Source organism: Ammodytes marinus (assembly GCF_949987685.1).
Source record: "Ammodytes marinus genome assembly, chromosome: 8".
In the NCBI taxonomy this organism is placed as follows: domain Eukaryota; kingdom Metazoa; phylum Chordata; class Actinopteri; order Uranoscopiformes; family Ammodytidae; genus Ammodytes; species Ammodytes marinus.
Genome location: NC_137212.1, coordinates 19,413,065 through 19,431,529, shown reverse-complemented (window position 1 = coordinate 19,431,529; position 18,465 = coordinate 19,413,065). Strand labels below are relative to the sequence as shown.

At 43.0% G+C, this 18,465-nt stretch overlaps 1 protein-coding gene across 1 annotated transcript in view; it reads left to right on the top strand.

Moving 5' to 3' along the window:
- The window catches only part of cpamd8 (C3 and PZP like alpha-2-macroglobulin domain containing 8), a 46,525-nt gene that overhangs the window by 12,156 nt on the left and 15,904 nt on the right, over positions 1 to 18,465 (top strand). Inside the window, exons 19-31 of the mRNA XM_080032602.1 lie at positions 509 to 571; positions 1,759 to 1,990; positions 3,890 to 4,043; positions 5,327 to 5,457; positions 5,646 to 5,697; positions 5,863 to 6,161; positions 7,290 to 7,358; positions 7,450 to 7,606; positions 7,782 to 7,958; positions 10,973 to 11,054; positions 14,558 to 14,714; positions 15,821 to 15,895; positions 17,395 to 17,560. Of these exons, the coding sequence (XP_079888728.1) occupies positions 509 to 571; positions 1,759 to 1,990; positions 3,890 to 4,043; positions 5,327 to 5,457; positions 5,646 to 5,697; positions 5,863 to 6,161; positions 7,290 to 7,358; positions 7,450 to 7,606; positions 7,782 to 7,958; positions 10,973 to 11,054; positions 14,558 to 14,714; positions 15,821 to 15,895; positions 17,395 to 17,560 (1,814 nt within the window). The remainder of the gene's footprint in view (positions 1 to 508; positions 572 to 1,758; positions 1,991 to 3,889; positions 4,044 to 5,326; positions 5,458 to 5,645; positions 5,698 to 5,862; positions 6,162 to 7,289; positions 7,359 to 7,449; positions 7,607 to 7,781; positions 7,959 to 10,972; positions 11,055 to 14,557; positions 14,715 to 15,820; positions 15,896 to 17,394; positions 17,561 to 18,465) is intronic.

Below are 18,465 nucleotides of genomic sequence, written 5' to 3'. Positions count from 1 at the left end.
AATTTTTTAATGAATCACACTTTTTATTACCCTGTCTCTTATTCCACTCTCCTCAATCCCTGATGGCAGAAAACAAGTTGTTTGATGAGGATGTACTCTGACTGGACCACGCACAGTTTCATTAGGATGCAATTTTCTGAAAACAATGAATTCAACCGCTAACCCACAATATAGCAATTATTAGTTAATGCTTCCAGGAATTGCATTCTAGTTACACACATCTCAGTATTTGTCATGTTTGGGTAAACTATGGCCTCCAAAAAGAGTAATGGACAAGCAGGCGAAAACATGACAAAAGAAATTAGCTTTGTGGGGTTTGTCCAAACTTGAAATCTACATTCCTAAATGTGAATACCTGTCATTCTAGTGATGAACTTTAAACAAATGACGTGACTCGTAAAGGATGTCGGCGTGGAATTCAGAAATAATACATTTGACCAATTATGGCGTTGTTTTATTGTCAGCAGCTGAAGCACTTTATTGATGTCAGCTTGTGTTTTGCTTGCAGAGCAGAGAAGCGTAGGCGTACATTTTTCCCAGAGACTTGGGTGTGGCACTGCTTCAATGTCAGGTATTTAAATCTTTATATAAATATTTCTGTGTGTGTGTGTGTGTGTGTGTGTGTGTGTGTGTGTGTGTGTGTGTGTGTGTGTGTGTGTGTGTGTGTGTGTGTGTGTGTGTGTCTGTGTGTCTGTGTGTCTGTGTCTGTGTCTGTGTGTTTCTCTCTTTCTCTCCGTGTGTGTGTGTCTGTGGGTTTTTGTGTTTTAAATGCCTGCGGCTGGAAAAATCAGGTGCACCAGATTGTCTATACTTACACGGGATTTAATCACAATCTAAAGTATTTAGGGGCCAACAAAAAAACTAGAGAGGAGGAGAAAACATAAAGAGCGACGGAGACAGGAGAAATAGGTAAGAACAGGGAGAGAAAATAAGTTGTGACGAGCAGAATTGCAGGTAAGCATAAGAAGAAAGGAGTAAGAGAAGATGGGAAATAAGTAAAAAAATGGATGCTGGATTAAAGATGGTAGTGAGAAGACAGGTAAGAGAAAGGAGAGAAAAGGTGCAAAGTTGAGGCCTGCAGGCGAGATGTTCCCTCGCTCCGTTGGCGTCCAGCCTTTCCCCCCTCTTCTGGGGTGCGAATGTGCCTCATTTAAATTGGGCGATCTTGGAACGGATTGTCACTTTCTCAACAGCTCCCTCCATTCATTTCCAGCCAATATAAATGAACTGCCCCATAGATTTCCATATGCTTGATTCCTTTGGATGGGACTTTGGGCTCTGCCTAATTTCCTGTCAAGTCCAAAAGCTCTGATTTCCCCCTTTTTAAAAGTCTATTAAAGTGGATTTTTTTTTGGGCAACTTTGATCAAAAGGGAAAGGGCGTACATGCCGTTTTTTCAAGTTTATTATGTCCTGTGACAGTTTGCCAAGACCAACATTAAATCAGCATGCCAATAATGATCTCAGCCCGTTTCATTCAAAGGAAGCGGGGATCTGGTCAACACCTGACTGTCCCTCACACCTATCCATTTTGTGGAGTGTTTTGCAGCAGTTACATCGGTGCAGGTGTTGGTGTTGACACAGGTGTTACTAGCATAAAAGTGATCTACAGTGTTTTGTCAAGCCCGTCTTTGTAGTCCGTCCCTCATTTTTTAAATTGCATGTGTTGTACAAAATCACGAGAGGATACTTAAAATCTTTTTTACTTCACTGCCAATTAAGTTTGCCCTCTCAAGTTCTGGACATGTGTCACTTCCAGCTCTGAAACAGGAGAGGCTGAGCTCCGGTTGGATGTTCCGGATTCGATCACCACATGGGTGACTGAGGCTGTCAGCCTGTCAGAGGGAAAGGGTCTGGGCTTAGCCAAGAGGGTGGAGCTTCGGACCTTCAAGCCCTTCTTCGTGGACTTCACCTTGCCCTACAGCTTGATCCGGGGGGAGCAGACCAAAGTTCCCCTCACTGTCTACAACTACCTGACCACCTGTGCAGAGGTAAGACCATGGATGAGAGGGCAGATAGACATGGAACAAGCTCTGGGTGGTAGGATGGCCTAGAGGAAGACGGGCTGACTAGTAACCATGAGTTCGCTGGTTCTTTCCCCGGCACCGGACAGGAGGGTGTTATTTGTAACATTAGTGGTGGCTACGGTGCCCACCATCTCTACTATTGTGTCCTGTATGTAGCAAGTCACTTAACCCCGAACTGCTCCAGGGGCGCTGTAGTATGGCTGACCCTGCGCTCTGACCCCCTCATAAGTGGAAAACTTGGGTGGGGATATGCGAAAAGACACATTTCAAATGTGCCGTGTGTACAACTGGCTAATATGTAATACATTTAACTTACTAACTTAACTTATTTTCGACAGGGCAGCACATGTGCGATAAGGATCATAGTAAAAAAACAGGGATACAGCTTAAAAAAGGCTAATGTTTTTGCCCATTACCTTCAATGCATTTTCACATCCCTGCCATTTTCCAAAAGATGGTTTTAAAATCAGTGCAAATGTTTTAGGTTATCTGAATGCAGGCGATGATGATGGATACCTGTATTATTGCAGTTTGTTACGCTGCAGCCATGTAGTCTATAGTCCGATTTTAGTTTAGTTGGTCGACTCATATTCAGTCGCCTGAGACTGTGTTGAGGGTTGAGATGTATCAACATCATCTCTTATTTTTTTGCTTTGTCAAATCTTTCCATCGCTTGCTCTGACTGTTTTATGTGTTGTTTGAGAGCATGTTGGGTTTCCTCAAATACAAGGAGAATAGACAAATAGACAAACCAAAATTGAAAAATAGATAACAGCGACACAATGCTCTCTGACTAATGAGCTGTCTCAAGCAAGTGTCAAGTCTCATCAAGTTTATTTTTTTCTAATGTAAGGACATGGGTAGATAACGCAGGCAGTCTGGAAAGTAAAGTGAATTGTTTTATACAGCTCAACATTACCAACGTGTCTTGAAGGGCTTAATAATGGGAACAGTGTACCACATGCTCTAACCTCAGTTTTAGAGGAAATGTAGAAGTGTTTGAACTAAGGTGAAGATTTTGGATCAAAGCGAACACAAAGCATTTTCGCAGGTGCTGGAAACCAACAAGGCTATGAGCTCAAAACATTCATTATTATTGTTTATTCGTTTAGCGGAACCTGTGTGAGGTCAGAATGTGATAAATGAGACAGGGCTTTAAAAAAATAAAATAAAAAAAGTAGGAAGGTCCAGGGCATTGATGGCCAAAGAAAGAAGGTTTTGTGGAGATATGAGATTAGCCCAGAAGTATGTCTTAGTGCTCACTTTGAATAGCCCTCTAAACTCTTGTCTTGGCCTTAAATGGGTCCATCCTGCGCTCCACATAGATGACCTCATGATGTTTGCAGATGAGCCTGTTAAATGGCCTGTGCGTGTGCTGCCCTGATGTCATGTTAGGTGAATATGCAAACCAGCGTAGCCCTTTCCTTTCATGTCCGACCCGGCAACATGTGATTTCTATATATTTTTTTCTGCTCAGTTATTTACGACTTGTTGCGTGTGGATAAAGAACAGTTAAAAGATCCCCATCCGCTTTACTGGGCGCTCCGCGAGAAATTGGACGATGAGTGGAACTTAATCCTTCAGGGAGCTCGCGAAGCATGAGTCAGTCGGCATGGAAAATTCACAATGTGATTTTAAAAATTCTCCCTCGCTTTCGGAGCTTTGAGGAGAACACGCTATATGAGGGAGGGGCGTGCTGGCCGGGAATGATGTCATTGTGGCCTGTCAGAAGAGATCAGTTGACTCTTGATATGTCTCTTCCTCTCCTCTCCTCTCCTCTCCTCTCCTCTCCTCTCCTCTCCTCTCCTCTCCTCTCCTCTCCTCTCCTCTCCTCTCCTCTCCTCTCCTCTCCTCTACTCACAGGTCCATGTTAAAATCTCAGTTCCAAAGGGCATAAAGTTTATCGGCCACCCTGGAAAGCACCACCTTACCAGGAAGAAGTGTGTGGCTCCTGGAGAGGCTACACCTACATCCATTGTGTTGTCCTTCACTGAACTGGGCTCTTCAAACATCACAGGTAATATAGAAGAAAAAAATGATAAAAGATAAGATAAAAATAACTTTCCAAGACTAATGAGGATTTGTGATCGTCTATTAGTATTTGAGACATTTGAAATACCTTATAGGCAGTGTGGTAGGTTTTTAACATTATCTTGAGAGACAAAAGACAAGGCCACTTCCTCATAATGATATGACAATTGCAAGGCAAACTTCAAGTTCAGGTACGGTAATTTGGCTAGATAACACTTTTCCTTACCGTTTTCAATACTTGAGAATTTTTGTTTTCTCCATGCATGCGTTGTCACTGTTGGTCAGTATGGGAGGTTGAGTGAAAAGTTGTATAACTATTTTTTTAAAAACAAAAAAAGGTATTTTATATTTACTTAAAAGATGTGTGTGTGATCTGGTCACCCAATAGGAGTTACAAGCGCTCCCCTCCAGAGCACATGTGAGAACAAAGGAGGAGCAGTGGGGGGGCAACCAGAACTGTGCTCTGACACTCAGTGGCATGTTGATGAGTTTGCAGGTCACTGGTGGTCAATGGGCCCCCCATGGCCCCACTCCTAGTCCCCTGGCCCCTTGTGTTTCCCTCTCAGTACACACACACAAAGAGACATCACTGGCACAGGGCCACATTTCCAATGTACTCCCCAGCAAGAGAACTGGGAGTCCTCTTACAGACATGTTTGTCCTACGTTACATATGTTCACTATAACACAATAACATTAGAGACGGGATTGTGTCCTCAAGCTTTAAATTGGCTAAGGTCAAAGCCGTATGGCCCAGTAGTCATATTCTGCGAGTACTTCCGAGAAGTCCTTTTTTAATGATGATGAGAAACAATTGGTGTCACACAACTCTAAAGGAAAGCTAGGCAGAACGTTTTTTTCATTCCAGGAATTTCTTTGATATTTTCGACTAACTTAGAACAATGAAAAAAGGACATAAATTATCATCCAGTCTGAGAAATAGATTATTGCCCAACATTAAAATCCGCCTCAGTACTCCCAGTCCAACTATAACTATTGTATTTGATAACATATACTGTGTTGGATTGTTCAGAGGTAGACCCAGATAAGAAGACAGAGGGAGGTTTAGCCAGTTTATTGGAAAGCACAGCCGAATAGGATGGCAGAGGAGTGGAGGATGAGAAATGGGCAGGTGGCTGTGCAGACTGGGGTAGCTGGGTTGTGTCTTAGACAGATCTAGACAACCGAAAAGGGTTAGAAAAAAAGGGGTGTGCAGCTGTTACATACTTGAAAGCAGAGAAGTTAAGTCTGCTCTCTGCTGTCCCGATAGCCCGTGCTATTGCCTACAGTGAACCAAGCTGCTGTTCAGATGGACTCTACACAGGCAAAACAAGCAACGACGTGGACGAAAAAAGGACCCCAATCGGCCTGGACTACGTCCGCCGGACTGTCATGGTGGAGGTGAGAGACAGAGGATAGATATTTTGCTAAATTTCTGCTGTATGTGTCGTATTTATTCAAAAATATGTTTATTTATTTATTACTTTTCTTCTTTGCGGTTTCTCTCTTCCTCTCTCTCTCTCTCTCTCTCTCTCTCTCTCTCTCTCTCTCTCTCTCTCTCTCTCTCTCTCTCTCTCTCTCTCTTGTAGCCAGAAGGCCTGCCCAGAGAATACACTTACAGCGTCTTCTTCTGTCCCAATGGTCAGTAACAGTTTGTAAACCCGACCATTATGTTATTTTTTTATCCTAGTTATCCCTGACGTATCCTATGTAACTAGTTGATCTTTGCATAATGCTACAAACAAGCACACTCCCAGTCCAATCTAAGTGCCTGAGTGTATTTGACATTTCTGTTTTTTTTCGCAGAGAGAATCCACATTTCCACACCGAACAAGTACGAGTACCAGTATGTGAAAAAGCCGGCCAGGATGAACCAGTTCCAGGTGGCGGTGAAGACCCACAACGATGCCCATTTTGCCCTCTCTGCCAGCCCCCATGACAGTGCGGAGATGCTGGAGATTGTGCTGGGGGGCAGGCAAAACGCTCGCTCCTGGATCTCCCTGGGCAAAATGGGCGAGCCCCTGGTCAGCGCCTCCACACCGGGCATCCTCTCGTGGGACGAATTCCGCAGCTTCTGGATCAGTTGGAAGGAAGGGGTGGTACAAGTAAGGAGACACTGAAATTGTCGAATAGGAACTAGAACACAACTAATGCTTTGGGTATAACTAACTTTGATCCCAAGAACTGATGATCAAGTGGGCGGGGGGGGGGGGGGCAGTGGTAGGATGAATATAAGTATTGGTTTGTTTGTTGCGGTAGGTTTATCAACAACTGGGAGTGAACAAATGAGTGTCATAGAAGGATGAAATATCGTGCACTGACAAAGGCAACAAAACAAATTGTGTTCAGATCCTAGACCTTAAGTGGATGCTTGCTCCCACACACAAGGAGGACAGAGTAAAAAAAGGCCTCAGCAGCAGCAGGCCATGGGGTCTGTGTGTTAGGAGGACTGGCGCCACTTTTACTGGCGTGCCTTCCTGTAAGGTCACGCTTAACGGGCTGATGTCACAGAGGACAGCCAGTGATCCATGGCCTTGTTGCTCACATGGCACTCTCTCTGGCTGGCACACTGCTCCCCAGCACAACAGCCCAATAGGGTTTTTTTCTCCGGGGGACGATGGCATTTTGGGTTGGATGAGCTTTTGGGGGCTCTCTTCCTCGCATGGTCTTTGGTTTTAATGTGGTTACGCAATGAAACTGGAGCACACCAGAGAGGAAATGTGCTCAGTCTTGTTTGTATGTTTGTGTTTGTGATTGTGTGTGGGAGGTGAATGAATCACACTGGCGTCACTGACACTTGGCAGAAGGAAAATATTAGTGCTCAGCATGAGGGAGTCCCAAAAAAGCACCAGTTTGCTCGCTAAAGTGGGTTCACTGATTTGTAATGTTTTTTGTTGACAACAACTACAGTATCTATTTGTGAACAATTCCATATGGGGTTTCATTCTTACCATCATCTTGTACTGTAGTATGACCAAGGAAAACAAGTAAATAGAATATGGCAGATGGAATCCTAAGTATAACTGTATAGCCTTTACATATAGTTTATATTAAGTATATAAAAATAAAAATAGATTAAGATTATGTTTTGGCATTTTTTTCTCACATTAGGCATTTTGGAGAGACAATGAGTGAGATGAAATGGGGTAGACAGGGGGATGAGGACTGAGCCTTTAGGGGGGTGCTGCCTTTAAAAAGTTTTGCCTTGTGCCTGTCTTCATTATTATCTTCAGGTTGGCCATGGTTTACATCCATCCAATGAATCAGTGATCCTCCAGTGGGCAGGCCAATTCCCTGGACAGGTTTGACTCTTTTTAGCACATTAATACACTGGTTGCTGTAATTTATCTTCATCATTTATCAGACTGAAAATCTTTTTATTTGTTTATAAAGGTGCGTCACATAGGCTTCTCAACAGGCTGGGGCTCGGTTGGGGAGTTTAAGATCTGGAGGAAGGAAGACTCTGATGAGAACCACAACGAGGCCTTCACTCTGGGCGTCCCACATAATGTGGTGCCGGGATCCGAAAGGGCCACAGCATTTATGATTGGTAAACTTTTCATGTGTGCATGCAACTTCGCATTATTGTGTGTAAGAAACATTTAGTCATATCTATTTTTTTTCCAATTCACTCTTCGTCGCATCCTTCGACTTAGGAAAGCTTACATTTGGATGAAACTGACTACATATATATCTGTGTGTTCATATGTGTTCACCTGTATCAGGGGATGTCATGGGGCCAACACTTAACAACTTGGACAAGCTTTTGCGGCTGCCCTTTGGCTGTGGGGAGCAGAACATGATCCACTTTGCCCCCAACGTCTTTGTCCTCAAGTACCTGCAGAAGACCAGGCAGCTCAGTCCTGATGTGGAGAATGAAGCAACTGACTACCTGCTGCAAGGTAAAGAAACGGCAACGCAACCATATGCTGCTTTTCCATACCACTTTGTGCCTTTTTAGACCAAACCTGAAATGCAAATTGCTCTCAGTGGGTAAAAGATGACTTTCTCACAAAGCTTTTATGCAATTTTTTTCTTAAAGGTGCTACAATGAACTTTTAAAATATTTCTGCAACAGTCGCATCTTTCCTCTGATGATCATAAATGACATCTAACAGCAAACGAGACCATCAGTGCAAAGAATGCTATTTTTCTATTGTTTTTCGTAATGCCCTTGTCATGGGTACGCTCACCCAGGAACTACAGCTGACGTAGTATAAACACTAACACTTTTGTCCAAATGGAGTGCAAGAATAAACACAAACTGAAAGTTCCTCAGAGTACCTTTAAAGTTGTAATCCGTCGTCATATTGAGTAATGTTGATTCTAGGTGCAAATTTGACGGTAAGATAGTTTTTACCTCTTTTCTTTTTGTCTTTCATCTTTCTCAGTCAGTGCGTTTACATGCAGACTCATAATCGGATAACTAAACGAATAAGACCTCAACAGGACTTTTAACCTGCATGTAAACACCTTTATCCGATCTACTTCGGACACAAATCGGCACAATAACAGAGAAGAGAAGTCGGATAAGAACACCTAGATAATTCGTTCATTGTCGGCTTTCTCTCTGCATGTATACAGGGATCGGACATCGCATATCGGTCTTCTCGTTCTGTGCTTGTGTGCCTGCGCGTGATAGGCTACACCATGGGTTATTGACGGAAGAGAAGCGGACGTGGCTCTAAAACCACTTGTTGAAAGCATGGTTGAAAGGGCTACAGCGCCACCTAGCATAGTGGAGACAGCCATGCATCGGACATTTATCCGATTTCTGAAAGGCCATGTATACTCAGACAAGTGACACGGTCCGTTCGAGTGTCTTGTTCGATATATGTGATAATCCAATCCAGTTGTGCCATGTAACCGCACTGAGTGTGTTGATCCGCCATTGATCCCCTTCTGTACCTAAGTGTCAGTACACCTGTCTGAGCTACTGGTCAAAAAACTGAAGACATATTTATCTGAAGCTGCGCTGTAGTCCCAATCTCCTGTTCACCTAATTCCAATCAGCAAAAAGTGGCAATTAGGCTCTCAGAGCGTGCACTGTAAGTCTCAAAAAGTCAAATCCCTTCTAGCCTGACCGGGCCTAAAGTGACTTTAAAGCTGAACGGAAGGAATGTTTTCTTATTGTTGGCAGGTCGTACATTGTTGTTGGGTTTTTTCTGGAAACTATTGGAGGGAAGTTTACCTTGGAAAATGGAGTTTGTTTGTGGAACTGTGGATTTCTTGACAGAAAAGCCTTGGCCTAGCTGGCACATAATAGTTTGCATGATGGATTGGAACATGAAGCTGGATGTTGTTATTCAGAGTTACCTAGGCCCGTACCCTTGCAAGGACTCACTGGGTTTCAGTAACTCTTGCTAGACTTCTCCCTAGCTTTGCCAGGGCCAGGCCCTCCTGCAAATGGCTGAAAAAGAGTTGCACTCTTAGACATGGGGCAAAGTTATTCTTTCCATCCTGACATTGGAAATTACAAAGCTGACTTTGGAATATTCCATCCCCAAAAAAAGCTTTCTTGTAGTTTTCAGATATAATTTTCGAAGCGCCACATAACTTATAAAGTCATCGAGATTTCGCATCATTAAAAGTGTGAATTCAGCTGCCGGGCAGTATAAAGTATACAGGCTATCATTCTGTGATGTCCATATATTAACCAAAGATTATTTTGGTTTACAAAGAAATTGTGGCTTGTGTTGGAATCATCCTCTTTGGGCACCTGGACGCCTTTGCACACTTACTATAATACTCAAATTCTACAATTGCAATCACCAGTACAAAACACTGTATAGGGGAGAACAGGGTTATATGTCACACGGATTGGTTGTCACATTCGTTATATCTCGGCACCAGAAAGCGCTGTCTGTGATATTTTGTTATGGAAATATCCAGAATTGGGATCAGAGGTCACCTAAATAGTCCTCTTTGGAGTTAGAAAGCTGAATTTGAGGTGAGAGGACTTTTTGTGTTTTTCATGTAAAATTTTAAATATTTAGCTCTTCAGTATTTTTCTTCTAGGCTTTAACACAATGTGTTTATAACAAAACACTTGTTACCCTTAAAAAGTGTGAAGGGACAGCTATAGTTTAGATGGTTGTTAGCAAGCTAACTAGTTGTTGTTTGGTTGTAAGCCTTTATGCTAGCAAGAAATTCCAGTTGGGGTTGGTTGTCACATTTTTTGGGGGGTTGGTTGTCACATGTTATCCAAAGGCTGCAGCCAGGAAAGGAACCCAAAAACGTAAGAAAATGTGTCTTTGATTAATTTCTTCTTTATTACAATACGTTTGAAACTGAGAGGGATACACATTTCAAGCCAACACCTTAAGCTTCAATTTAATGTAGGAATGACTATTGAAAGTAGTACCTACACACTAGAGTAAAAAGTGTGCCTACCAACCCCGTTCTCCCCTACTGTATGTGTGTGTACAAGAACAGGGAGGGCATGTCAAAGCACTCTTGGGGTTTGTGTACAAACATTCAGGTACATTACGCTACCACATGTTGAAGCACTGTCTTTGCACCGGTCTTTAGAATATTGCCCAGAGTTTTAATGTCACCTTGCTGCTCTTGTTTCCTGCTTCAAGCTCAAAGAATACATGATGAAAGAAGAACCCTCACGGAACACACTCACACTTTGTTAGAATGTTCAACACAATTTCAATTTCAAATCTGTTTATTTAATGAGTTCACCTCCTGCAGTACGTGTCTATTCATCCCATTACATACAGTATGGAAGGGATCCTATGGAATGCTTTTTTGAGCAGTGGCTCAGTGGTTAAAAAGATTTTAGTGAGAAAATGTTCAGAGTTAACAGAGTCTGTACAACAATCTAAAAAATATGTTGATAATCTTGGCAATTTAAGGAACAATTATTGCCTAAAGTGCTCTCATTACCATTTTTTATGTCCTTACCCAGGCTACCAGAGACAACTGACCTACAAACGACAGGATGGATCCTACAGTGCCTTCGGAGAAAGGGATTCCTCTGGCAGTATGTGGTAAGTCATTGTAGGTGTAGCTACTAAAGTTTGCACAACGCATAGCAGCCAAAACTTAGTGGTAGCCACATTCTTCAGCTTTGACTGGAACATAGGTTTCCGGGCCAAAGCAATGAAGTTTTTATCAGCATCTCCGTACGCTGTGCTCAAATTAATCTATTCCTGTTGATGTGTTTAAATCACTAGTGAGTGTTTATTTCATGATTTCACTCCCTAAGGGCAGGCAGGCAGAGAGAACCGTCTCATGATATTTATTTAAAAAAAAAAAAAATAGTCAATGCTCTCATTGGGGAACTGCACTGCTTGCACCGTGAGACCCACGCACAACTCACATACCTTCTGCTAGATTTATGGGCTGAGGTCAGGTATTATGATATTTAATAGAGCCAGCGCTGTGAAACAGCAGGTAACATAGACAACAGAGAATCATAAACAAACGCCATAATTGGATCCCCGAGGTAGGCAAAGTTGTTGAGATTTATTTGCAGTTAATCGGGGTTCATATCCGTGGCACTGAGTGGACCCATGCTGCTTTGGCCCCACAGACAAGCTTTTAATGCCACTATTGGAGACTGTTATAAGTTGTCTGGAGCCACTTCACCAAATGGTCCGCTACTTTTTTTTAATTAATTTATTTTTTATTTTTTTTATACACATTGCCTAGAAAGTAGAAGTGGAGCATGCCTCTTAATGATACACTACCTGGGTGTAATTAGTCACTTTAAACTTGCTATGGAAACTTTGAACTTGTCCTGTGATGAATGTGAGCGGATTTGAGGATGTAACAAGCAGCAGTTTTGCAGTTCCCTTGGCTGCCAAGGCAACAAGTGTGGGTTGTGGGCACAACGTAGCTGGTGAACCCTCAGTAAACCTGCATTAGACACTTAATGAATCCATCAACAACACGTTTGCATCCAAAACAAGCCTAGCTTTTTGTTTTGGTTCCAGAGTTCACGAGTGGAGCAGTGCATTTACTGCCTGCTTGAAAGCATCGGTAATGCAGTGTTAATGTTTTCCAGCTTGTAAAAAAAAATTCTGAGTGGAAATTGACAGGATCTAATGAAAAGATTGAACTTAATGACAAGGGTTGACCTGGCAGTAATGGTTTTGGTGTGCAGGGCTGGCTATCTCCGATGCCAAGGCTGTTAACACTGCACAGAGTGAGCTGGCAGTTCACTGATGTATGTTTTTGACCCCTGGTTCCTTTCTCCATGTTGCGTTAAATGAGAACCGTGTGCATTTTCAGCACAGGAACATTGTTGGGTGTGGGGTTTTGCATGCATGCATAGGTTACAACAAGTAAAAAAGAAAGACTTCAAGTTTCCATATTTCCATATTTTCTTACAGTTTAGCTTAAGTAAAAAGCTGAACTATAAACCAAATACAAAAAAAATGGTCAAAGGTGTGCTCCTTCCCTTTCTATAATTATTTTTAACAGTGGGACAGTTTTCTTTCTTCATTTTCTCTGACACGTTCAGTCCTTGGCTCTACATGTTGAGGCTGGCATGGCATATGTGTCTGCCTAAAAAGACTGATCTGACAGCGTGAGCGGGGTTGGGGGGCTGAATACCAGAGATTGAAAGAACTGATATCTGCTGTTGTATTAACCTGTATTCTAGTCATGTGCAAGTCTGAAAGCCAATCTTTTTCTTTCTTCTTCTTTGGCTATAGAGCAAATGACGAGGTGTGTAATTCTAAAATAAATAAAGACTGTCTGTAGAGTCAGCAAATATTTAGACATGGATTCACAGAATGCCTGCTCAAAATAATCCTCAGAATTGAAAATATATCCATATTCACAGACTGGTAATAGAGAAATCATCAGCTGCAGCCAAACATTTGCAAACATTTGACTGGTCACTTGATTTGATTTCCATGTCTGGCTGCAATAGCTGCAGCAGTAGCACCTAATCCATCATTTGCAGCTTCAGCAATCCCCAGTCATTTACCCCTAACCCCTCATTAGTAATATTGGCGTAATCCATTTGAGGTAGAAGTAATAGGCCTCTGGATGCTTTCCAAAACAACAAACAAGCACTATCTCAACAATTGAAGACAAGGAAAAACACCTCAACATTAGTAGAGAAGACTTTGTCCAACTCTTAACATTCCCCCTTGGAGCTTGTCAACCTAGGCTTTGATCACGGAGCAAACCTTTGTATTGTGCTTCCTAAAAAAATCCTTCAGATTTACCCTTTGAAGCATGCAGCTGGGATAAGGGTATAGAGCTCAGTGAGTGGATTTGTAAGTGGAAAGTGAGAAAACAGGATAACAGGGAAAGGGTGTGTGTGACCCTAGCCAAGGACCGAGAGGTGGAAGTGAGCTTGTCTAGTGCTTCCTTCCTTCCCCGAAAACAAAATCATATTTTCACTTTCCAGTACCCTTTGCCTTGGGGGCTGACTTTAACCAAGCCAGTGATACCATATTACTAAACATTTATAAAATTCCAAACCGTCTTGTGGCTGCATCCTTAGTATTGTCTCCAGGGGGAGGAATAACATCCAGGTTTCAGCCAGGGAAGATTTAATGTTTGTTTGCGCTATGAGAGCACCGTTATTTTTTTATTCCTACTCATCTCCCCTTTGGGCTCTTTCTGGGATTGTGCTCTCACTTACGATCCGTGTTGAGAAACTAGAGCTCGACCTGTTTGTCTATTTTTTTAATTTCCATCTTGTGTTTCTTTCTTTCTTTTTTAATAGTGAGCAGCTTGCCTCACCCTGTAAGTCAGTTGTGGTCAGGGGGTGTGTGTGCTGTAATGGAACTCCTTGCCCATCACGGAGGAGTTTTTTTGCTCAAGACTTTGCAGCTCTCTACCATTACCGGGAGGTCTGTTGTTAATGGATGAGTGTGTGTTTATTAGCTCAGCCGTGTCCCCCGGTGGCTGACCTTGGCCTTTTGTCTATGGTTTCCCCCCATGGTCCTTTCTCCACCAAGGCCCCACTAAAAACCACAGCTCGTAAACTCTCAGTTGCACTCTGAGAGGCCAGCCAGATTCACAGCCTTCATCTCTGGCATCCTGGCATGTTTTGTATAGGTTAGCAGAATGCTTTTTGGGGGGAATCTCCCAACATGCATAGCGGATAGAAAAACCTGATTTAGCTTGTTGTGTGAGATTTAACATTCTCGATGGCACAGCTGCCGCATCCTGTAGTGGCGATCAAACCCCTCACCGCACCCATCTGTTCCCCTCCACTTCCTTTTTTTCCCATTTCCCCAGATCCGTCTATACATACCAGTCCTTTCTCCCTCTCTATCTTTGACAAAAACATCCATCTGCATTCTTCTCTATCCCCCCCCCCCCCCCCTCTGTTGACAGATTGAAAGAGTGTGACTAGTTGGAAAACTTCTCACTCTATTGGAAAAAAGTGGTTGCCGGCCATCGTCTCACTCTTGATAGTTATTAAGTATTGTTCTCAGGATTTGCAGGCACATTGTTTATCTCCCATCTCTTATCGCCCCCCCCCCCCCCCCCCCCCCCCCCTCTCCTCCTTATCTTCCTCTAGGTTGACTGCGTTTGTGCTGAAGTCCTTTGCTCAGTCTCGCGGTTTTATCTTCATTGACCCCGAGGAGCTTGGCGCTGCCAAGTCCTGGCTCATCAAGCATCAGCGAGACGATGGCTCCTTCCCCGCCATGGGACGCATCCTCAACAAAGACCTGCAGGTACGCTTGTGTCTTGGTGGATGTTGGTGGGGTTTGAATTCGCTCACAAACTGAATGATTGCACCAATATTTTAAGCAATTCCCAATTGCATTATGTCATGAATGACCAATATAGATTAGGTGGAGGGATTGCTTATTACACAAGATAATGCTACTATGCATCGTGAAGCGGCTGTTAGCCACCCTAACAGTCGATTCCTTGCATTATTTAAACCACGGCTGCGTTCCAAATCACATACTTTTACTTTTTTCTATTCTACATACTACAGCGAACCATGAAAATGATCTAGTTGGCATGCAGTAGGCATGCAACTGGACATACCTTTACTTATTCATTTCATCATAGCGTTGCGCCTTGATCTTGCCTCTTCCTTGTCGCATCCCTGGTTGATTTCAACACCAAAAATCTTGGCCGGATGTAGTAGACACCCGGGTATTTTTAAGCATAGTTAATCTGACCACAAGAATTTGGACATCCTAAATCTTTTTTTTACCATACTAAATGGCAGAAAGTATGGGTATTGGAATGCAGGTCAATTTTGTAAATCTACACCCTCCTGTATATTAAAGCAATAGTGCGTAACTTCTGTTGCCCCCTTGAGGAATGCTGAGTAATTACAATAATACTGTCGGCAAATCGACTTGAGGTAAGCCTTCGGTGATCGTGCCTGGATTTTATACTTTCTGCTGTAAGTCCAGGTTTTTAGTAGCAGCAGAATCAACGACCTAAACATTTTGTGGGCGCTTCTTGGGATTTTTCTGAGCTCCTGCGAGGGGGCAACGCCACTGTGTAAACACTGAATCACTTAGAAATAAAGAGAGAGTTCTGTGGTGGACGGCAACTTTGTGTCAACTCATTTGGCGATTGCTTGAATATTACCGACAGTCAAAAGTTACGCATTATAGCTTTAATGTTTTCACTAGTGTTTCGAGTGACGACCTCAACCTAACCAGGATCAAGACGGTCTGGCCAAATTCATGCCCAAAAGATGTCGGGCAAAATGACCAGAAGTATCAACACGATTTAATGAGACACATTTATTGACAAGAGGGAGGTCTTGACAACTGAAAATGAGCTGAAAGCTAATGAGTGTCTTTGTCCACAGGGAGGGATCCATGGCAAGATCTCACTTACAGCGTATGTGGTAGCGGCTCTCTTGGAGACAGGGATAGCCACAGAGGTAAGCGGTCACAACAAAATAGCTTGTCAGTGCAGTCCAAAGTCACGCCTCGGTCACAGCTAAACAGTATTGAATGTAACTGTCCTTTTTGAAGCCCAGTAAAAAAATGTTTTAAAGCAGATGGACCGTGTAAAGAATTGATTCATGATGTCAGCGGGTTAAAAAGGAGCAAGTATGTTAATGGAAACAACACGTAGTGCGCTACCTGTCCCCCTTGAACCACTCACTCCTGTAGTCCATACCAGCCTGTCGTGAATCCAAGTGCAGGTCGTGTGTGGACGTATCGCTGCATTCCTGATAGTTGTTAAGATGGATGTGCTGGCAGTCGGCCTACTCATATTTGTTATGCCCCAGTGCTGCTAATCTAATACACTAGGCACATTTTTGACTAAATTAAAAGATTTAGGCTGACACACAGGGACAATTAAGTTCCGTGAATGACACCTGGATTTGCAGTCCTCCCTCTCGCTAATTTCTGCTTTCTCCCTTGTTGCTCTACTTCTCTCCGTTTTTTGGCTGCATTTTTCTTTACTCTCTCACATATAGCAATACTTAATAATTGAATAATTTGAATCACTGGAAGACATGGGAAAAGCAAGAGTTACAACACGATTCTGGTGAAAACGTCCTCGTCTAGTATTGCTTTGTCTGGCAATATGACAAGCCTAAAAAAAACTATTTTTGTCTTTGCTCTCCCTTTGTCCACACAGTTGACACCGTTTATTTAGCAATTCCTCTCCCTGGCTCCTCTCCATCTCTCCCCCTCTCCGCTGCTATCTCTCCCAAAGGCCTTCTTCTGAAAGTCTTGTCTTTCTTACAACTGATAAAAACTGAAAAGGTATCCTTCACATCAAAGCGGAACCTTCAACCTCCGTTCCACTTTCACTTAATTAAAAGATGACTGCAGCAATTAAAGTGAGTGGCTCTGGAGGCCTATCATTTCAGGGATGACAGGGGAGGTCACATCTGCATGAGATGAAAGACAACTCTCAGCTTTTCAATGGCCAAAATGAGTGTTTATTCTTAAGCTCACGACTGAGCAGAGTATAGGCGGCCGGGAGTTTCGGACAGGGCAGCCTCCAAACAGTTGAACACCGAAAGAGATGATTGTGTTTGTGTGTGTGTGTGTGTGTGTGTGTGTGTGTGTGTGTGTGTGTGTGTGTGTGTGTGTGTGTGTGTGTGTGTGTGTGTGTGTGTGTGTGTGTGTGTGTGTGTGTGTGTGTGTGTGTGTGTGTCTGTGTGTGTGTGTGTGTGTGTGTCTGTGTCTGTGTGTGTGCCTGCTTGCGTGTGTGCGCCTGTGTGTGTGTGTGTGGAAGAGGTATGCCAAAGGTCAGGTCATGTAAATATAATGATCCCAGCGAGGAAGTTCTCTTCCTACAGCTGGAGAATACCGGATAGAATAAACGAAGAAAAAAAACAGAATGGTAGACGTCATGGTAATGTCGACAGTGCGTCAGTTTGTGATGGTGTGTGTGTGTGTTGTGTTATGTCTGGTCCAGGAAGAGAAGGTGGCGGTGGCCAAAGCCAAGGATTTCCTGGAGAGCAACACCTACTCTGCGGATGACCCATACACCACGGCCCTGTCAGCATACGCCTTGGCTCTATTACGCAGCCCTTACGCCCCGCTGGCCCTGCGCCGTCTCAATCACATGGCCATCACACAAGGTACTGACACACTCATCACCGTGAGCAACAGGATCAGCAAATCACTTTAGTAACCTGTGCAACAGATGTGTTTCCAGGCCTATAAGACCAGATGTCGAATGAAAGTGTTCAAGCAACAACAAGAAACATAAGAAAGGAAATAATTGAGAATGTACTGAAAATCTAGAAATATATGGCTTCCCAAATCCGCAAAATCCCTCTTATTATGTCATTTGGAGAGTAAGTTGCATGATGGCATGTCATCTGAAAAGTGTCAGGCATATTTATCAATCCAACTTAAAGATATTGCCATTTACGTTGGATAAACTTTACAGGAATTTGGTATAGTTAAGTCGGGCTACGCTATGGTTCCTATTACGCAAGAAGTTTTTTTTTTTTTTAAATCAATCACAGCAGTTCTCTGACCTAACATTCTTTAAAAACAATGACGGTCGCCATGGATACCTATTGATGGGTCCATGCCCACACAGTCCTGTCAAACAGTAAAAAAGCATTTTTTTTTAAATCTAAGTTTTATAATATTTATGTACATTTATTTTCAATCAGATTTTTGTAAAGGCTTATTGATACATTTTTGCGATTTTTACTTTTTGCGACCAGGTTTCCAAAGGCTTTAAGGCTGCTGGCAGTTTGAACAATCAGTCATGCACAACATACTGTGGTACAGAAACGACTGTGAAAGACGTAGTTCAAATCCACTCCTCCCTTTCCCCCTCTGTTTCTTATCTCACTGTCGGTTTCCTTTGGCCATTTCCTTCTCTTCCTCTCGACTGATACCTTCTGCAAGTTCTGGCAGATTTGACTGAGTTTAGGGGGAGCGCTGCAGTGTTCTCTTACTGTATCACAACATTTTATTTCCCATACACACTGAAGGTCACAGGGCTTGGTCGCATAGTTGCTGAAAG